General features: G+C 35.3%; 1 protein-coding gene across 2 annotated transcripts in view; it reads right to left on the bottom strand.

The window, feature by feature from the left end:
* Positions 1 to 15,884, bottom strand: part of LOC148955178 (uncharacterized) — a 75,809-nt gene that overhangs the window by 42,113 nt on the left and 17,812 nt on the right. For both annotated transcript variants that reach the window (XM_089108092.1, XM_089108091.1), the window contains exons 2-3: positions 14,347 to 14,510; positions 1,149 to 1,297 (exon numbers count right to left, since the gene is read on the bottom strand). In XM_089108092.1, the coding sequence (XP_088964218.1) occupies positions 1,149 to 1,297; positions 14,347 to 14,510 (313 nt within the window). The remainder of the gene's footprint in view (positions 1 to 1,148; positions 1,298 to 14,346; positions 14,511 to 15,884) is intronic.

Below are 15,884 nucleotides of genomic sequence, written 5' to 3'. Positions count from 1 at the left end.
ATTACACATCATGGGAAGTGCCGCTTAGACCAGGTAAGCCCCCCCCCCCCAAAAAAAAAAAAATTCAGGTTATGGGCACTCATGGCAGTAGTAGCAGTAGTAGAATGCAAATAGCGTCTGTTGGTTAGTTCAACATCAGCCTCAACATGCCCTGATCTGCAAGCACATGTGTTTTGATTTTATTCAGTATTCCCGGAAAGTCTCAAGCTTAATACCCTCAGCCTTTTTGGAGGCCCAGGATAAATTATGCCCTTTTCCAATTAAAAACCTATAGGTAAACAACGGTTAATCTGCATAACCTACACCCCTCACCCTACGAGCTGCGGGGGACCCCGAGATCCCCAGATGCATAGTTATTGGACCTTTCAAGTATTCTGAAGAAATTGCCACTCTCAAATTTTAATCAGAGGTCCTTGTGGGTATGTCATCAAAAAGGTTCAGGGAATGGGGGGGGAGGGGGCTGGTTGCCCCCTAGTTACTTTTTCTATTAAGAAGGCTAAAATTTTGATTTCCAATTGGATGAGCCAACTCCACAGTTCCTATGACAACTCCTCCAATACAAAGTTGCCTGGCGAAAAGAAAAATAAATAAGTAATTAAGTGAAGCTTTGTCGCTCGTTACTTAGGCATCATTGTTGCGATGCCAATGATATCATTCCCTTTGCTGAAACCACAGCATAGGTATCTATAAAGATTTGATACGATATTGAGAAACTAATCAATAGTTCAGTATCCTGAACACCGTGCTTTATGGTGCTGTGGTGTGCCCCATTTCTGATACAAATGTTCTTGACTGTACCTAGACTATGGCTGAAAGTAGGTACAAGGTGATTGGCAGTCCAAAATGTTATCAAGTAGTGTTATTTTTGGATAATTTGTATCTGTTTTCTTGTCAGGTAGAGCTGATAATTATCTAATTACCGAGAATATTGGCGATTTACGAAGTAATTGGTTGCACCACAGGTTTAATAAAATACCAAACAAAAAAAGACGACTCAAGTACATTAGAATTGAGACCAAATTCAATATTGGTGAAGGAGGTGGGAATTCTTCGTACAATACTGATTTCAGTAAAATGAGTTATGTGCTTCCACCCCCTTTGGAGAAAAATATCTAAATTTTATTTTCCATTTCTTACTTAAATCTCACCTGTTCTAATGAATGACTGTTCTCTTATACTATTAGCAGCTTCATAGGCATTTAACAGGCTTTTCTGTACTTCTAATGGATTTGAAGTTTCTTTGCTCCTTCCCTTTCTTGGGCCTTTCATAGAACGAGTTAAGCGTGATACTGCTTCACTGAAAGAGAGAAAAATTATAAACGGTCATTTGTAAGCGTGTCTTTAGATATGAGGTATGCTAAACAGCGTTTTAATGCTAGGAGGGGCCAAGGAATTTTATATGTTCCTACCACGTAAATCTACAATCAAGTTATCGTTTCATGAAGATTGTCATGTTGCCACAGACTGAAAACGGTCAAACTATAAGGCAAGATAAAGATTTCGCATTTTGTGAGGCACCCAGGATTATATGCAGCTACCGTAGGCTAACCATCATTTGAATCTATTGACCCTAAAAATTAAATTATATTTTTGTAATAATCTTAACATATCCATTATAATATAATATATATATATATATATATATATATATATATATATATATATATATATATATATATATATATACTAACTACAACGACGTCTTTGTTTCTTGCTACTTGCGTCACTTCTTTAACAGCCTTGACTGAAACTGGGTATTGCATGTCTATCTAGCCACGAGTCTCTTTGCTCTTCAATTTCACTTTTGATTCGTTTTGATCCTCGTTTTTGCACGTCTTCTAGTCATATTTTTCTTTTTTCTTCATTTTAAAATTTTAGAGCTTCAGGCATTTCCTCAATACCACTTGCTTTAGCTGCTCGAATTGGTCTTGGTTATCCAGGTTGTCATTTTAACCCATTGGCAATTTACGTTTTTCGGGTCACCCGCTTGATCTCGTAATGTTTCAAAAATGTCTTCTTTTTCAAAGAAATTATGATTTTTAATAATTGTAAATTAGCGTTTTTTGTGTCATCCTATAAGCATTTGTTTTGCTTTTTACATAAAATTAACGATACAAAAGACAGGGAATCCTTGCTTTGAAACAGGTAGTATTTTACACTTAGCTAAGTTTAATCTGGTTTAATTTTTCTAAAACTAAAATACTAGACTAATAAGATGATCGAATATTTTTTGCACTTGCCATCTTCTTAAAGTTATCGTGGCTCATAGTTTTTATATGGCTCCTTACTTTTAATTAAAAGGGTTGTACGGTTGTAAGTGTTGGGGTTTATCTCCTCTTTCTCTTCTTTTTTCAGATAAATTATCAGTTTTCCTTTCTGTAATTACATTCGATTAGATTTGCTTATAATATAATTTTCAATGACAAGTTAAAGTCCAGATGCTAATCTAGTAGTTTTGCAATAAATAAAAGATTTGGTCAAAAATATATTTTTGTTGAACTGATCTGAGCCAATGAAATATAATATTATTAAGGAGAAGCTAGATATTTGAACTTTATTTTATTGGATTGGCCAGGGCCAATCTAAGGTCCATCCCTATGGTTCTATGTACAGAAGTGGTGATTTCATTTTAGTCTAAATTGAGATTCCGTTTAGGGAGTTTATGTTAAGAGTCTTTGTTGAGAGTCTTTACAGTCTTTAGTTCAGAGTGATGCATATATGTTTTGTTGAAGACGTCGAAAGAATACAAGTGAGTAATTTTTTACAACCTTATTATCTTATTTTTCCACGAACCCAGGCAGGGTAGGAAAAGAGTTCGCGAGAAATGCCATCATTAGTATATCGACTAGGGCCCGTTTATCATCCAAAGATATAGCTAGAGATATAAGAAGTGATCCAGGTGGTGGCACCCTTGGCCTAGACTTTGGCCCTTTTGATCGTTCGATCACGTCACCATACCCGGGAACAGGGAATACCATAATAAGTATTACCCTATATATATATATATATATATATATATATATATATATATATATATATATATATATATATATATATATATATATATATATATATATATATATAATATATATATATATATATATATATATATATATATATATATATATATATATATATATATATATATATATATATATATATATATATATATATATATATATATATATATATATATATATATATATATATACATTGTAATAGTGATGGCCAAGAGGCAATTACCATCCCAATAAGTGGTTCCAGCTTTGGTTCCATTACAATAAGTGGTGCCAGCGACTTTACATTACAATAGTTGGTGGCAGAAACTAAAGGACCCATCGAGAACAGTGGTAGTGAAAGAATTTGCGTTTTCCGAAGATATGATTTGACTGAGCCTAAAGAGTAGGCTACTGTGATTACATATAAATAATTGCGGGAAAGACAGAACCAATTGAAATACCTTAAAAGTCTGAATGGGCATTGCCTAATTAGAATAAAATAAAATTTTACGATTTAATATATCACGCAACTACGAGTGGATTTAGCCTAGCAGTAGTAGGCTATAAAAATATTACGAAAATCTGAATGGGCGTTGCCTAATTGGAATATGATAAAATTTTTGAGACGTAGCATTTTTTAACGAGAGACCGGAAGCCGGACATTCGAGAAATTATTGTCATGTAGATTGAAGAAGTATTTTGATGTTAGCTGAGTTTCAAAATAATGTCAGTCAGACATAACACAGATAAGGAACGAAAAAATATGAAACGAACGGATACAGAAAATAAATTAAGAGGATATAATGACCGAGAGAACCGAAGTAAGCCAAGCAGGAGAAGTCGGAACAGTATGGAGTCGAGATCCAGCAGGGGGTCACGAAAAAGCAATAAAGTAGATTTTATACAAATGATGAATTACTTCTTGCAAAAAGAGGAGGAAGATAAAAAAAAGGGAGAAAGATAGAAATGGAAGACAGAGATAGAATAGCAAAAAAAGGAGGAGGCTGAAAAAATAGAAAGATAGAAAAGGAAGAGAGAGCAGAAAGAGGAGAAAATTAGAATAGATAGAGAGCAGAAAGAGGAGGCTGATAGAATAGGCAGAGAATGAAAGGAGAAGGCAGATAGAGAGGAAAGAAAACATCTAATGGAAATGGCCGCAGGAATAAATTCCCAAGATCCTCAGAGATCGTCTCAGTAGATTTAATGCATTCAATAAACCTTCAGCTAATGAAAGAAAAAGAGGATGTAAATTTATACCTCTGCAATTTTGAAAAAAAAACCTGCGGAATTAAACAGATGGCCAAGAGAAAACTGGGTTACATTAATTCAGCCCTTCCTTCACTACAAAGCAAAAACTGCATTTAAAGCATTACCGGTGCACTACTCGAAAGACTTTGAAAGATTAAAGCAAGCCGTTTTTGGAAAGTTTCAACTTTCTCCCGAGCACTTTCAAAGAAGGATTAGAGGCGAAAGAAAGCGAGACAACGAACTTACAAAGAATACGGGTATAGCCTATATTGAAAAATATGTGTTTAAAATAGCTGGATCTAGAAAATTGTAGAATGTTAGAAGAACCAGAGAATAAAAAAGAACAGGTGAGGGAAGTAATGGAAAAATAGTAATGGAACATTTTTTAGAAAACACCCACAGAGAATTGAAAATTTATTTGAATGAAAAGAACCTAAAAACAAGCGAAAAATGGCGGAAATTGCAAATAAGTGGACCGAAATAAGTCAGGAAGTTGCAGACCCAGAGGTATTTCAATATGAAGAGTATAATAAAAATAGGCACAATAACACAGAGCAAAAAAATACATTTCATGTATTTTATAAGAATGGCAATTGATTCTTGCAGTGACCAAACTTATGTGCGAACTGAGCCAATTAATAGAACGGAGATAGACCATAAAAATAAAATTGTAACATTCTGTTATCACGGAGATAAGCACCCATGGCCATCTGCTTGGGTGAGAATAGAAATTGCAAACAAGGACAGTACATTCCAGAGAAAAATGGTAAAAATTAGGCGTAAAACCTACTCTTGCAGTAGATGTTCCAATTGGAGGAGATTTTGGAGATATCGAAAATCTCCTATCCTTAAATTCTACTTCTTTAACGCTGAAAGATGCAGGAGTGGCTCGTCCACGTTATATTGAAAATAAAACGCGCGAAATTGATTTTTCAGTAAAATTTTCAGAAAACAGAAAACTTGAAAACATATGTAACGAATACGAGCCAGAGACAAGTATATACCAAAATGAAGCACGAATTGTACCCGAGAGAAATGAGAATAAATTCATTGTATGTGCTTTTTCTCGTAAGGTTCGAGAAATTTGAGTACAATATGAAAAACCAAATGTCGGAATTCAATTCACATTTGATGACTATTTATTTGTTTCTGCGGTAAAATTAAATAAAACTAAAAGAGAGAAAAAAGATGCAGAACGAAATTACAATCTAAGAATTTAATTATCATTTAATGACGAGTTAATTCCTAGTATGACAAAAGAAAACAAAAATAAAAAGGAGAATAGAAATATTAAACGGAACTACGGTAAAGAGATGCGGTCAAAAATAGTGAACAATGGAGTTAAATTCAGTTTTAATGATGATTTAATTTGCGCGACTGAAAAATTTGAGAAAAGTAGAAATGAAAAGATAAACGCAAAAAAAAGAGACAATTGTACAGATTCAGCCTGCAGTGGCGAAAAATAAAAAATTGGGTGAGTTACAAAATCACTAGAAGAAAAAAGAACTGAGGGGGGACAAAGAGGTCCTAGACCCAGTGGGAAAATCACAAAACTACAGTAAAACAAAAATCTTAGGAGGGATGAGAATGTCCATGACCTATTAAGAAAAACTACAGATACTTATAAAATAAAATTGAATGAACTACAACTGAAGGGGGAAAGATTGGGAGATATTAAATTTCGGGTTGGATTGGAAAGGCTTTGGAAGGAATCTTAAATTAGTCCTACTAACTCTAAGAAGGATTTGGTTTCTTTTTGGGGGAAGGAGTCTCTTTGAGGAGCTATGAATTATGGACAGCTCGCTAAACGGACAACTGGTTGGCCAGTTGTGACCCTGTTACCGAGATTGTGTCTCCCTGACCTGGAGTCCCTAGGGGATGCTCTATCCCAGTCACTTCATATTTCATCCAAACCTTTGCCCAGTAACCCTATTCACGGTTTTAACTCTTCATGGGAATCGACAATTATTTCCTGCAAACCTTATTCATTGAGCCACGTATCCAAATTGCATTTTCAGTTAGTATCAACACCAATTCTCTATTTGATTATCCCAGGGGAAGGCACCCAGAATAAACTGATTAATGAGTAGCTCAAACTTATAGCTCTTTTCCTTGTACCCCTATCGTTTTCAAAGGCCTGTGTAGTTTTGGCCTCGGATTATTTCAAATTATGCCAAGGGGCAACTCGCGTTTTAACTGAGATGTGGCGTTGTTTCCATCGATGGAGAGTACAAGACTAGTTCAGCCAGTTTTTAATGATGACTGGCATCATCGAATGTGCCAGAACTCGATTCTACGCTCTCTCAATTATAAATTTGTGAGGGTGAGAAAATTTTTTGTTTAATCATACTAAGCACGATTATTTGCGGGTAATCTTGTGGACTTCAATTTTCAAAACCTCATGCGGATGACCATGCAATATTAGGTACTCTAAGTGTTGCCTATGATTGTATATAACACAACTATTCATCAGAATCAGAGGCATCGTACACTATAAAAAAATGATTTCCGACAAAATTTTTTGCTCGAATACAAACATGTAAAAAAAATGCAATTTTTCTGTTGGAATGTGACTTGCTTATTGAATTCCAACAAATTATTGACATTAATTGATACTTTCCATCATCAAATTTGATAGTGGGGGAGAGTTTCGTCCAAACATCACTTGTTTTATTCAAATCATTGTAGAGATGGTCGGAGACGTTGGACATAAACGTTACATAAAAATCACTGGGCATTGTGTATGTCCTCGGTGGATATCCACTAGTCAAAATCAGAGTTGTATCCTAGCCAACGAACAGCCCTAAGAATAAAGTGTTTTAAAAACGTATGTGAATTTGTTTATTAATAAAATATATATATGCACTATAAAAAAAGTATTTTGTCTTCATTGCTTAGATTTCTTCTTCCTCATCATAGTCATTTAGATTGTCATCGTTGTCGTCATCGACAACGATTACTGGTGGTAGGTCATTGGGATTCAACTTGTACTGATCCTGGCGTGCAAAGTCAGGGTCACATTTTCCACAATATATTGTTACTTCATTTCTAATAAATCACCTTGTGAAGTCAATGATGCTATTACGATTCATATTGTGAAATTCACCGGTTTCTATCTGATTATTTGAAGTAATGTCGCACACAATATTCTCATATGAAGAATCACTTTCTGTAACTGCCAAATAAAAACCAGTAGGTTTATAATCATTACTAGCATTGTTCTCACATCGATGACGCAGTAACCATACTCTCTTCATCTTTTTGCAAATGAAACGTGCTCCAAATTCTTCTTCCCAAAATAATTTAAATCCACGACAAAACCAATCCCTTAGAAATAAACTGAAATCACTTTTACGGTTTTTTCCAATCATGCCAGGGTAAGTATTTTCCCGTTGATCACACTTATCAAAATGGCAATTGGAGCATAGTCTTTGGAGTCACAAGTCTCTTCAAGACAGGTATTACAGTCCTTAATTTGTACAGCATATCCTTTATGCAATTTACACGGATTGCATAATCCACACTTTTCATTATAGTCATCAACTATAGTATAGTTCTCACAAGATGACCAGCTACCCAATGTATGTAAAGATAGTGAACATGAATAATACATTATTTTTCAATGTTGTCCGTCTCACTGGCAAAAAGAAACTGACTCACAATCAATACAAAATAAACATTGACTTCTTGGAGTAGGAGGAGGAGGATTAATCGAGTGTCGTCACAAAAACTTAGTTCTTATTGTTTTAAAGAATGAATTTCTAGGTAGTGGTTAAAACCAGAATCACAATGTCATTTTGTTTCGTTTCAATTAATATATCAATAAATTGAGTAAACCAGGCGTGGTGTTTTTTTAATGGTTTAAGTTTGAAATCTTGTTTGTAGGTAAGTGGACTGTCATGTTGAATGGTAGAGGGGAATGTCTAGTTGGAATGATGGAATATGTGTCTTGTCGGAATGACTGCCCCGTTGGAATGATGGAATATGTTTCTTGTCCGAAAGTGGGGGGGACTGTCTTGTTGGAGAAATTAATATATGCAAAAAGGTTAGGGCCCCGCTTCCTTAGATTGATATAACACTACTCTTAATAATGTCAATAATTTGTTGGAATTCAATAAGCAAGTCACATTCCAACAGAAAAATTGCATTTTTTTACATGTTTGTATCCGAGCAAAAAATTTTGTCAGAAATCATTTTTTTATAGTGTACGATGCCTCTGATTCTGATGAATAGTTGTGTTATATACAATCATAGGCAACACTTAGAGTACCTAATATTGCATGGTCATCCGCATGAGGTTTTGAAAATTGAAGTCCAGAAGATTACCCGCCAATAATCATGCTTAGCATGATTAAACAAAAATTTTCTCTCTCTCCAGAACTTACATTTGAGAGAAGCGCAGAATAAGGTTCTGGCACTTTCAATGATGCCAGTCATCATTAAAAATTGGCTGAACTGGCCTTGTAATCTCCGTTGATGGAAACAACACCACATCTCAGTTAAAATGCGAATTGCCCCTTGCCATTATTTGAAATAATCCGAGGCCAAAACTACACAGGCCTTTGAAAACGATAGGGGTACAAGGAAAAGAGCTATAAGTTTGAGCGAATAATTAATCAGTTTATTCTGAGTACCCTCCCCTGGGATAGTCCAATAGAGAATAGGTGTTGATACTAACTGAAGATGAAATTTGGATACGTTGTCGTATCTAGATCAGAGAGGCAAATTCTCGGTACAGGGTCACAACTGGCCAACCAGTTGTCCGTTTAGCGAGCTGTCCATAATTCATAGCTCCTCAAAGAGACTCCTTCCCCCAAAAAGAAACCAAATCCTTCTTAGAGTTAGTAGGACTAATTTAAGATTCCTTCCAAAGCCTTTCCAATCCAACCCGAAATTTAATATCTCCCAATCTTTCCCCCTTCAGTTGTAGTTCATTCAATTTTATTTTATAAGTATCTGTAGTTTTTCTTAATAGGTCATGGGGCTTCTCATCCCTCCTAAGCTTTTCGTTTTACTGTAGTTTTGTGATTTTCCCACTGGGCCTAGGACCTCTTTGTCCCCCCTGAGTTCTTTTTTCTTCTAGTGATTTTGTAACTCACCCAATTTTTTATTTTTCGCCACTGCAGGCTGAATCTGTACATTTTGTTTCTTTTTTTGCGTTTATCTTTTCATTTCTACTTTTCTCAAATTTTTCAATCACGCAAATTAAATCATCATTAAAACTGAATTTAACTCATTGTTCACTATTTTTGACTGCATCTCTTTATTGTATTTGCGTTTAATATTCCTTTTCCCCTTTTTATTTTTCTTTTATTTTGTCATAGTAGGAATTAACTTGTCGTTAAATGGAAATTAAATTCTTAAATTGTAGTTTTGCTTTGCATTTTCTTTTTCTCTTTAGTTTTCTTTAGTTTTACTGCAGAAACAAATAATTCGTCATCAAATGGGAATTGACTTCCAACATTTGGTTTTTCATATTATACTAGAATTTCTCGAACTTTACGAGAAAAAGCACATACAATGAATTTATTCTCATTTCTCTCGGGTACTATTAGAGCTTCATTTTGGTATATACTTGTCTCTGGCTCGTATTCGTTACATATGTTTTCAAGTTTTCTGTTTTCTGAAAATTTTACCGAAAAATCAATTTCGCGCGTTTTATTTTCAATATAACGTGGCCGAGCCACTCCCGCATCTTTCAGCGTTAAAGAAGTAGCATTTAAGGATAGGAGATTTTCGATATCTCCAAAATCTCCTCCAATTGGAACATCTACTGCAAGAGTAGGTTTTGCACCTACTTTTTACCGTTTTTCTCTGGACTGTACCGTCCTTGTTTGCAATTTCTATTCTCACCCAAGCAGATGGCCATGGGTGCTTATCTCCGTGATAACAGAATGTTACAATTTTATTTTTATGGTCTATCTCCGTTCTATTAATTGGCTCAGTTCGCACATTTTGGTCACTGCAAAAATCAATTGCCATTTCAACTAACTCCCTGTTCAATTTTTCATATATTTTATGTGACTGTAAACGCGTAATTTTTTTCATCATTATGGGCCAAGGCCCAGGCTGTCGTTTTATGCAGTTTTTATCATCTTTTCTGGGGCAGTTTCTTGCAAAATGGCCTGTAGTACGACGGTTATAGCAAGTTACTTCTCTTTGCTTGTTTTAAAATGTATTTTTTTGCTCTGTGTTATTGTGCCTATTTTTATTATACTCTTTATATTGAAATATCTCTGTGTCTGCAACTTCCTGACTTATTTCGGTCCACCTATTTGCAATTTCCGCCATTTTTCGCTTGTTTTCAGGTTCTTTTCATTCAAATATATTTTCAATTCTCTGTGGGTGTTTGCTAAAAAATGTTCCATTACTATTTTTCTATTACTTCCGTCACCTGTTCTTTTATCTTCTCTGGTTCTTCTAACATTCTACAATTTTCTAGACCCAGCTATTTTAAACACATATTTTTCAATATGTACCCGTATTCTTTGTATGTTTCGTTGTCTCGCTTTCTTTCTCTTCTAAACCTTCTTTGAATGTGCTTGGGGGAAAGTTGGAACTTTTCAAAAATGACTTGCTTTAATCTTTCAAAGTCTTTTGAGTAGTACATCGGTAATGCCTTAAAAGCAGTTTGTGCTTTGTAGTTAAGGAAGGGCTGAATTAATTTCACCCAGTTTTCTGTCGGCCATCTATTTGATTTTGCCATTTTTTTCAAAATTGTAGAGGTTTAAATGTACGTCTTCATTTTATTTCATTGGCTGAAGGTTTATTAAATGCATTAAATCTACTGTGATGATTTCTGAGGATCTTGGGAATTTATACTTTACTGAAAAAAATTCTTTTACATGTTTTCACTTATAACTTTAAGAAAACGGAAATTAATTAAGATTTTAAGGAATAAATATCAGAATATGTATATTAAACTGACAATTCAAATTTTTTTTTTCAGTAAAGTACAAATTATATTCTGGCTTTTAGAAAGCATAGGGTTTAGAACCCTACTTAGATTAATTTCTGCTCGTTTTTGAGTTTGACTTGTTTTAATTTCTATTTGTTTTTGGGTTTCATTTATTTATTTATACTGACTTGTGGTAGTTGTATGTTTGGTAGACTATTTGATTATGTTTTTGTTCATTTTTGGTTTATTGAAGTTCGTTACTTTTTTTTGAAAAACTTATTTTGTGGAATTTTTTTTTTATTAATCTATTAAAGAATGAGCCACGAGCCATAGTAATCAAAAATTAAATAACGTGTTTAAAAAAGCTGGCTATTATGAAAAAAATACCATTTCTAGCAGATTCAGATGGTTTTTTTCTTGATTATTCTTAATAGCAGAATTTTGTTGTTTAAATAGATTTATGGGAATTTCGTGAAATAGCCTGAAATTAAATGAAAGAGGTTTAAGGACTGGAGAGACTTTTCGTTTTCAAGCGCCAATTATCTTATAATATAGATTGCATGCAGTTAATAGGTTTAATTAAAAGATGATGATTTTATAGGTAATTTAACAAAGTAATATTCTCTTTCGTCTCACAGCTCGCAGATCGAGTTGAGACTTTCGAGTTGAAAAGATCGAGTTGAAAAGCCTTTCAGTAAAGGAAGAGAGGGGCCTAATAATATAGTATTCTAGATGTGCCACAGATAGAGAGCAATGCATAAATTATCCCTTTCCCGTGAATGTTAGAACTAGAATCAAAAGACATTGAATTGGGGCCAAGGATGGGGGATAGCCTATCTGTCAGAGACTGATTCTAACAAGACCGCTTTGCTTATTATTTATATTTTGAAAACAATTATAATAAATAAGGTGCCATATTTTTCCCTGAAACTTTGAACAGTGACACAGGCTCCAAAAAGTATCAAAAGGACATTAGAAATGCCACTTTGATAACCCAGTAAGTGATTGTCACGGTTGCGAAATGTTTCAGCCCAAGAGTGTTACTTTTTACGAAAAAGCGTCTTTTGGTGCCATCTAAAATTTAAAGTGTCACAAAAGGTGGAAATACACCATAAAAACACAATGTGGTGCTACCAAACGATAGTGAAATGGGTAATAGTTTACTATTTGCCCTCGTCTGAATTAAAAACTATAATAACAAAATTTTTGCTTCTGTATATCTAAATTATTTTTATTTTTTGGTTTTATTGTTGTTCCCAGCGTTACTGCATTTTAACCACCTTAATTCCCGACTTCTGTAAGACATTAAATAAAAAAAACAAGTTTTTTAAATGAAAGTAAGGAGTGACATTAAAAATTAAAACGAACAGAGATTATTCCGTATATGAAAGGGGCTGTCCCTTCCTCAACGCCTGGCTCTTTACGCTAAAGTTTTTTATTGTTTTAAAAATAAAGTTGTGAGACAGTCAAACTTTAGCGTAAAGAGCAAGGCGTTGAGGAGGGGACAGCCCATTTCATATACGGAATAATTTCTGTTCGTTTTAAGTTTTAATGTCGCTCCTTACTTTCAGTTAAAAAAAACTTTTTTTTTATTTTCGAACGTTTTGAATTAATGCAGCTTTGATTTTGGCTCAACGTACATGAATAATTAGAACGAAATTTGCAAATTAATTTTACTAAATGGTAAATTTTTTGCTAAATGGCTATCTCGAAATTTTGTTCTAACGGAACTTACGAATTAACTTACGTAACAAACTTCTATATTCGTGTGTTTTTATTACGTATATTAGGGAGTTCACCCCCTAGTCAATACCTCGCTCTTTACGCTAAAGTCCGAATTTTATTCGAATCGGAAATCCCTGAATCACAACGGTTGTTCAATTAGAACAGATAGCCCTTTTGAAAGTACTTAAAAAACATTAGCGTGAAGAGCAAGGTATTGACTAGGTGGCGAAATCCCTCATATACGTAATAATTACTGTTCATTTTAAGTTTTAATGTTGTTCCTTACTTTCAGTTGAAAAACTCTTTTGATTTGTTTCTGATCTTTTTTTAAATAATGCTGGGAAATCCGACGCAGCCTCCATAAAAATTTTCCGTCCCCCAAGGAAACATTCTCCATGGAAAGATCATCCCTCATAACTCAATCCTCCGACCCTCCCCCCCCCCCAATCAGTAAAAAATTTCTCCTGAAAACGTCTGTATACTTCCCATTAACCAATACTATATGTAAACAATGGGCAAAGTTTATAACTTGCAGCCCTTCCCCCGCGAACCTAGGGGAATTAAGTCATCCTCAAAGACATATTTATTAGATTTTCAACTATGCTGAACAAAATGGCTATCTCAACATTTTGACTGGGGGACTTCGAGGAACAAAATGAGCGTAGGAGGGGGCTAAGTTGCCCTCCAGTTTTTTGGTCACTTAAAAAGGGCACTGGAACTTTTAATTTCCGTTCGAATGAGCCCTCTCACGATATTCTAGGACTACTGGATCGATACGATCATCCTGAAAATAAAAAAAAAATAAATAAAAACGCATCCGTGATTTTTCTTCTGGCAAAAAATACAAAATTCCACATTTTTCCAGATAGGAGCTTGAAACTTCTATAGTAGGGTTCTCTAATACGTTGAATTTGATAGCGTGATTTCCATTAAAGTCTTATGACTTTTAGGGGTTGTTTCCCCCTTTTTTCAAAAATAAGGCAAATTTTCTCAGGCACGTAACTTTTGATCGGTAAGACTAAACTGATGAAACTTATATATTTGAAATTAGCATAAAAATCTGATTATTTTGATGTATCTATTGGTATCAAAATTCCGTTTTTTACAGTTTCGGTTACTATTGAGCCGGGTCACTCCTTACTATTGAGCCGAGTTACCACAAACTGTTTGATGAAAGGAAAATAAAAAAGTTCAATATCTAGAGAGGATGTTCGGACCTTCTTTCTTCTTCTCACGCCTCGGAAGTTTGTACCTTTCTCTCACCTCTCCCCCCCCCCCCGTGCGAAAATCTTGAAGGGGCTCTTGTGCCTTATAAAAATATTAAATACTGTTCAAGCTGAATAACACATTCGGAGAGAAAACCTTTTCTGTTGTCTTGCTTGTTATGTTCGATAAATAAAATATAAAAAATTAGGTATGACGAATATAGATAGAACGAACAATAAACTATAGAAAAATTGAAATCCATCGCTTTACCTAGGGTAAAGTTCGCCAGAAGGTCCGATGCAATCCGTTGTTGACAGGGCATCGCCTGCTAAATACTTCAATTTATGTTTTTGACATTGCTGGAACTCTGATAATACAGTATGTGACGGGATGAATAATAGCATGGCAAGATATGCTAATGACCATTTCCACATCTAAAAAAAAATATTATCTGTACTTTTCACACGAGGTACTTTCTCTGATTAATGAGGGGCAAAAATATAGCAACCTTTCTAATTTTCATGCACTATGATCATATGCAAAACTTTGGGAACTTTCGTTTCAAGATAAATTCAGCCTTTGCCTAGGAAAAGACATATCCGACTGGAAAAAGTACCTATAAGTGCATTCTTTATTTTACGATTTGTACTGCGCTGTCGTACAATAAGTTATTTTGGGTTAAATTCATCTACACGCGGGCCCTAGGTGTAAATCATTAGGGGGCCAAAGAATCAGTTAAAATATTGGCATTTTTGAATGTAGAACTAAGTTGTTCGAAGTAGGCACGCATACAGGGTTCTTCTTCGGTGAGGAAGGCCAATAATAAATTTTTATGGAAGCTTAATGACTTACTTACTTTGACTTAGGTCTCCTGCCGAGTGCTACTCGGCGTAAAAAGTGGCATCTGCCTCCTCCAGCGAGGTCGCTTCTAACCGGCTTTGACAGGGTTAAATTCGAAGATCATCTTTGCAGATAAGTGCGGGGACATTCCAAGTAGATGTCCATACCACTGTAAGGTATGCTCGGCTGTTTGGGTACAAAAACGGGACTGCTTGGTAAGGTGCAGCAGCTTTTCGTTACTCATGAATTCGACCCACCGTAGACCTTCTATCCTTCTTAGACATCTCGACTGGAATCTATCGATGGCCATTAGGGTTGCGGCTGATGCTTGCCAAGTCTCAGCTCCATAAAGCATCACAGAACCGACGAGGGCGTTGAAAATTCGAAGTTTGGTTGAACGACTGATATTCGGTTTTTGCCAAAGGTGACGGTTCAACCTGCCCATGGCAGAAGACACCCTGGACAGCCTTGCTTGCAGCTCGGGGAGAAGGTAGCTATCTGGAGATTTCTTGGATTTCAGGTAGTTAAACTATTGGGAAACTATTGTGTTAGCTGTTGCGTCCAGACTGACTGGAGAAATGACAGCAGGAGAAGACGGGTCTATGGGCATAATTTTCGTTTTTTCCAGTTTATCTGCAGTCCCACAATCGCGGTCTCTTCTCGTAAGATTTGAAGCGCTTCCAGCAACTGATCCATGGAGTCCACTAAGATTGCCACTTCGTCAGCAAAATCAGCATCTGAGATGACGCGATCTCCAAACTTGAGTCTAAAGTTGAATCGTGAAGTCGTTTTTGTCACAACGTAATCTATAATGACATTGAAGGGCTCTGGGACCACTGCACATCCTTGACACACCCCTGTCGTGATTCGGAAGAATGGGCTGCGCCGTCCATTCACTTGAACAAAGCTCTCTGAGTCATGGTGTAAAGCTTTGAAGAGTCTGCAGTATTTCTCGGGGAGGCCAGTTG

Source organism: Artemia sp. Qi Xiang Cuo, chromosome 2 (assembly GCF_049724085.1).
Source record: "Artemia sp. Qi Xiang Cuo chromosome 2, ASM4972408v1, whole genome shotgun sequence".
Classification (NCBI taxonomy): domain Eukaryota; kingdom Metazoa; phylum Arthropoda; class Branchiopoda; order Anostraca; family Artemiidae; genus Artemia; species Artemia sp. Qi Xiang Cuo.
The sequence above is the reverse complement of the archived record's forward strand: the minus strand, read 5'-3'. Positions and strand labels throughout refer to the sequence as shown.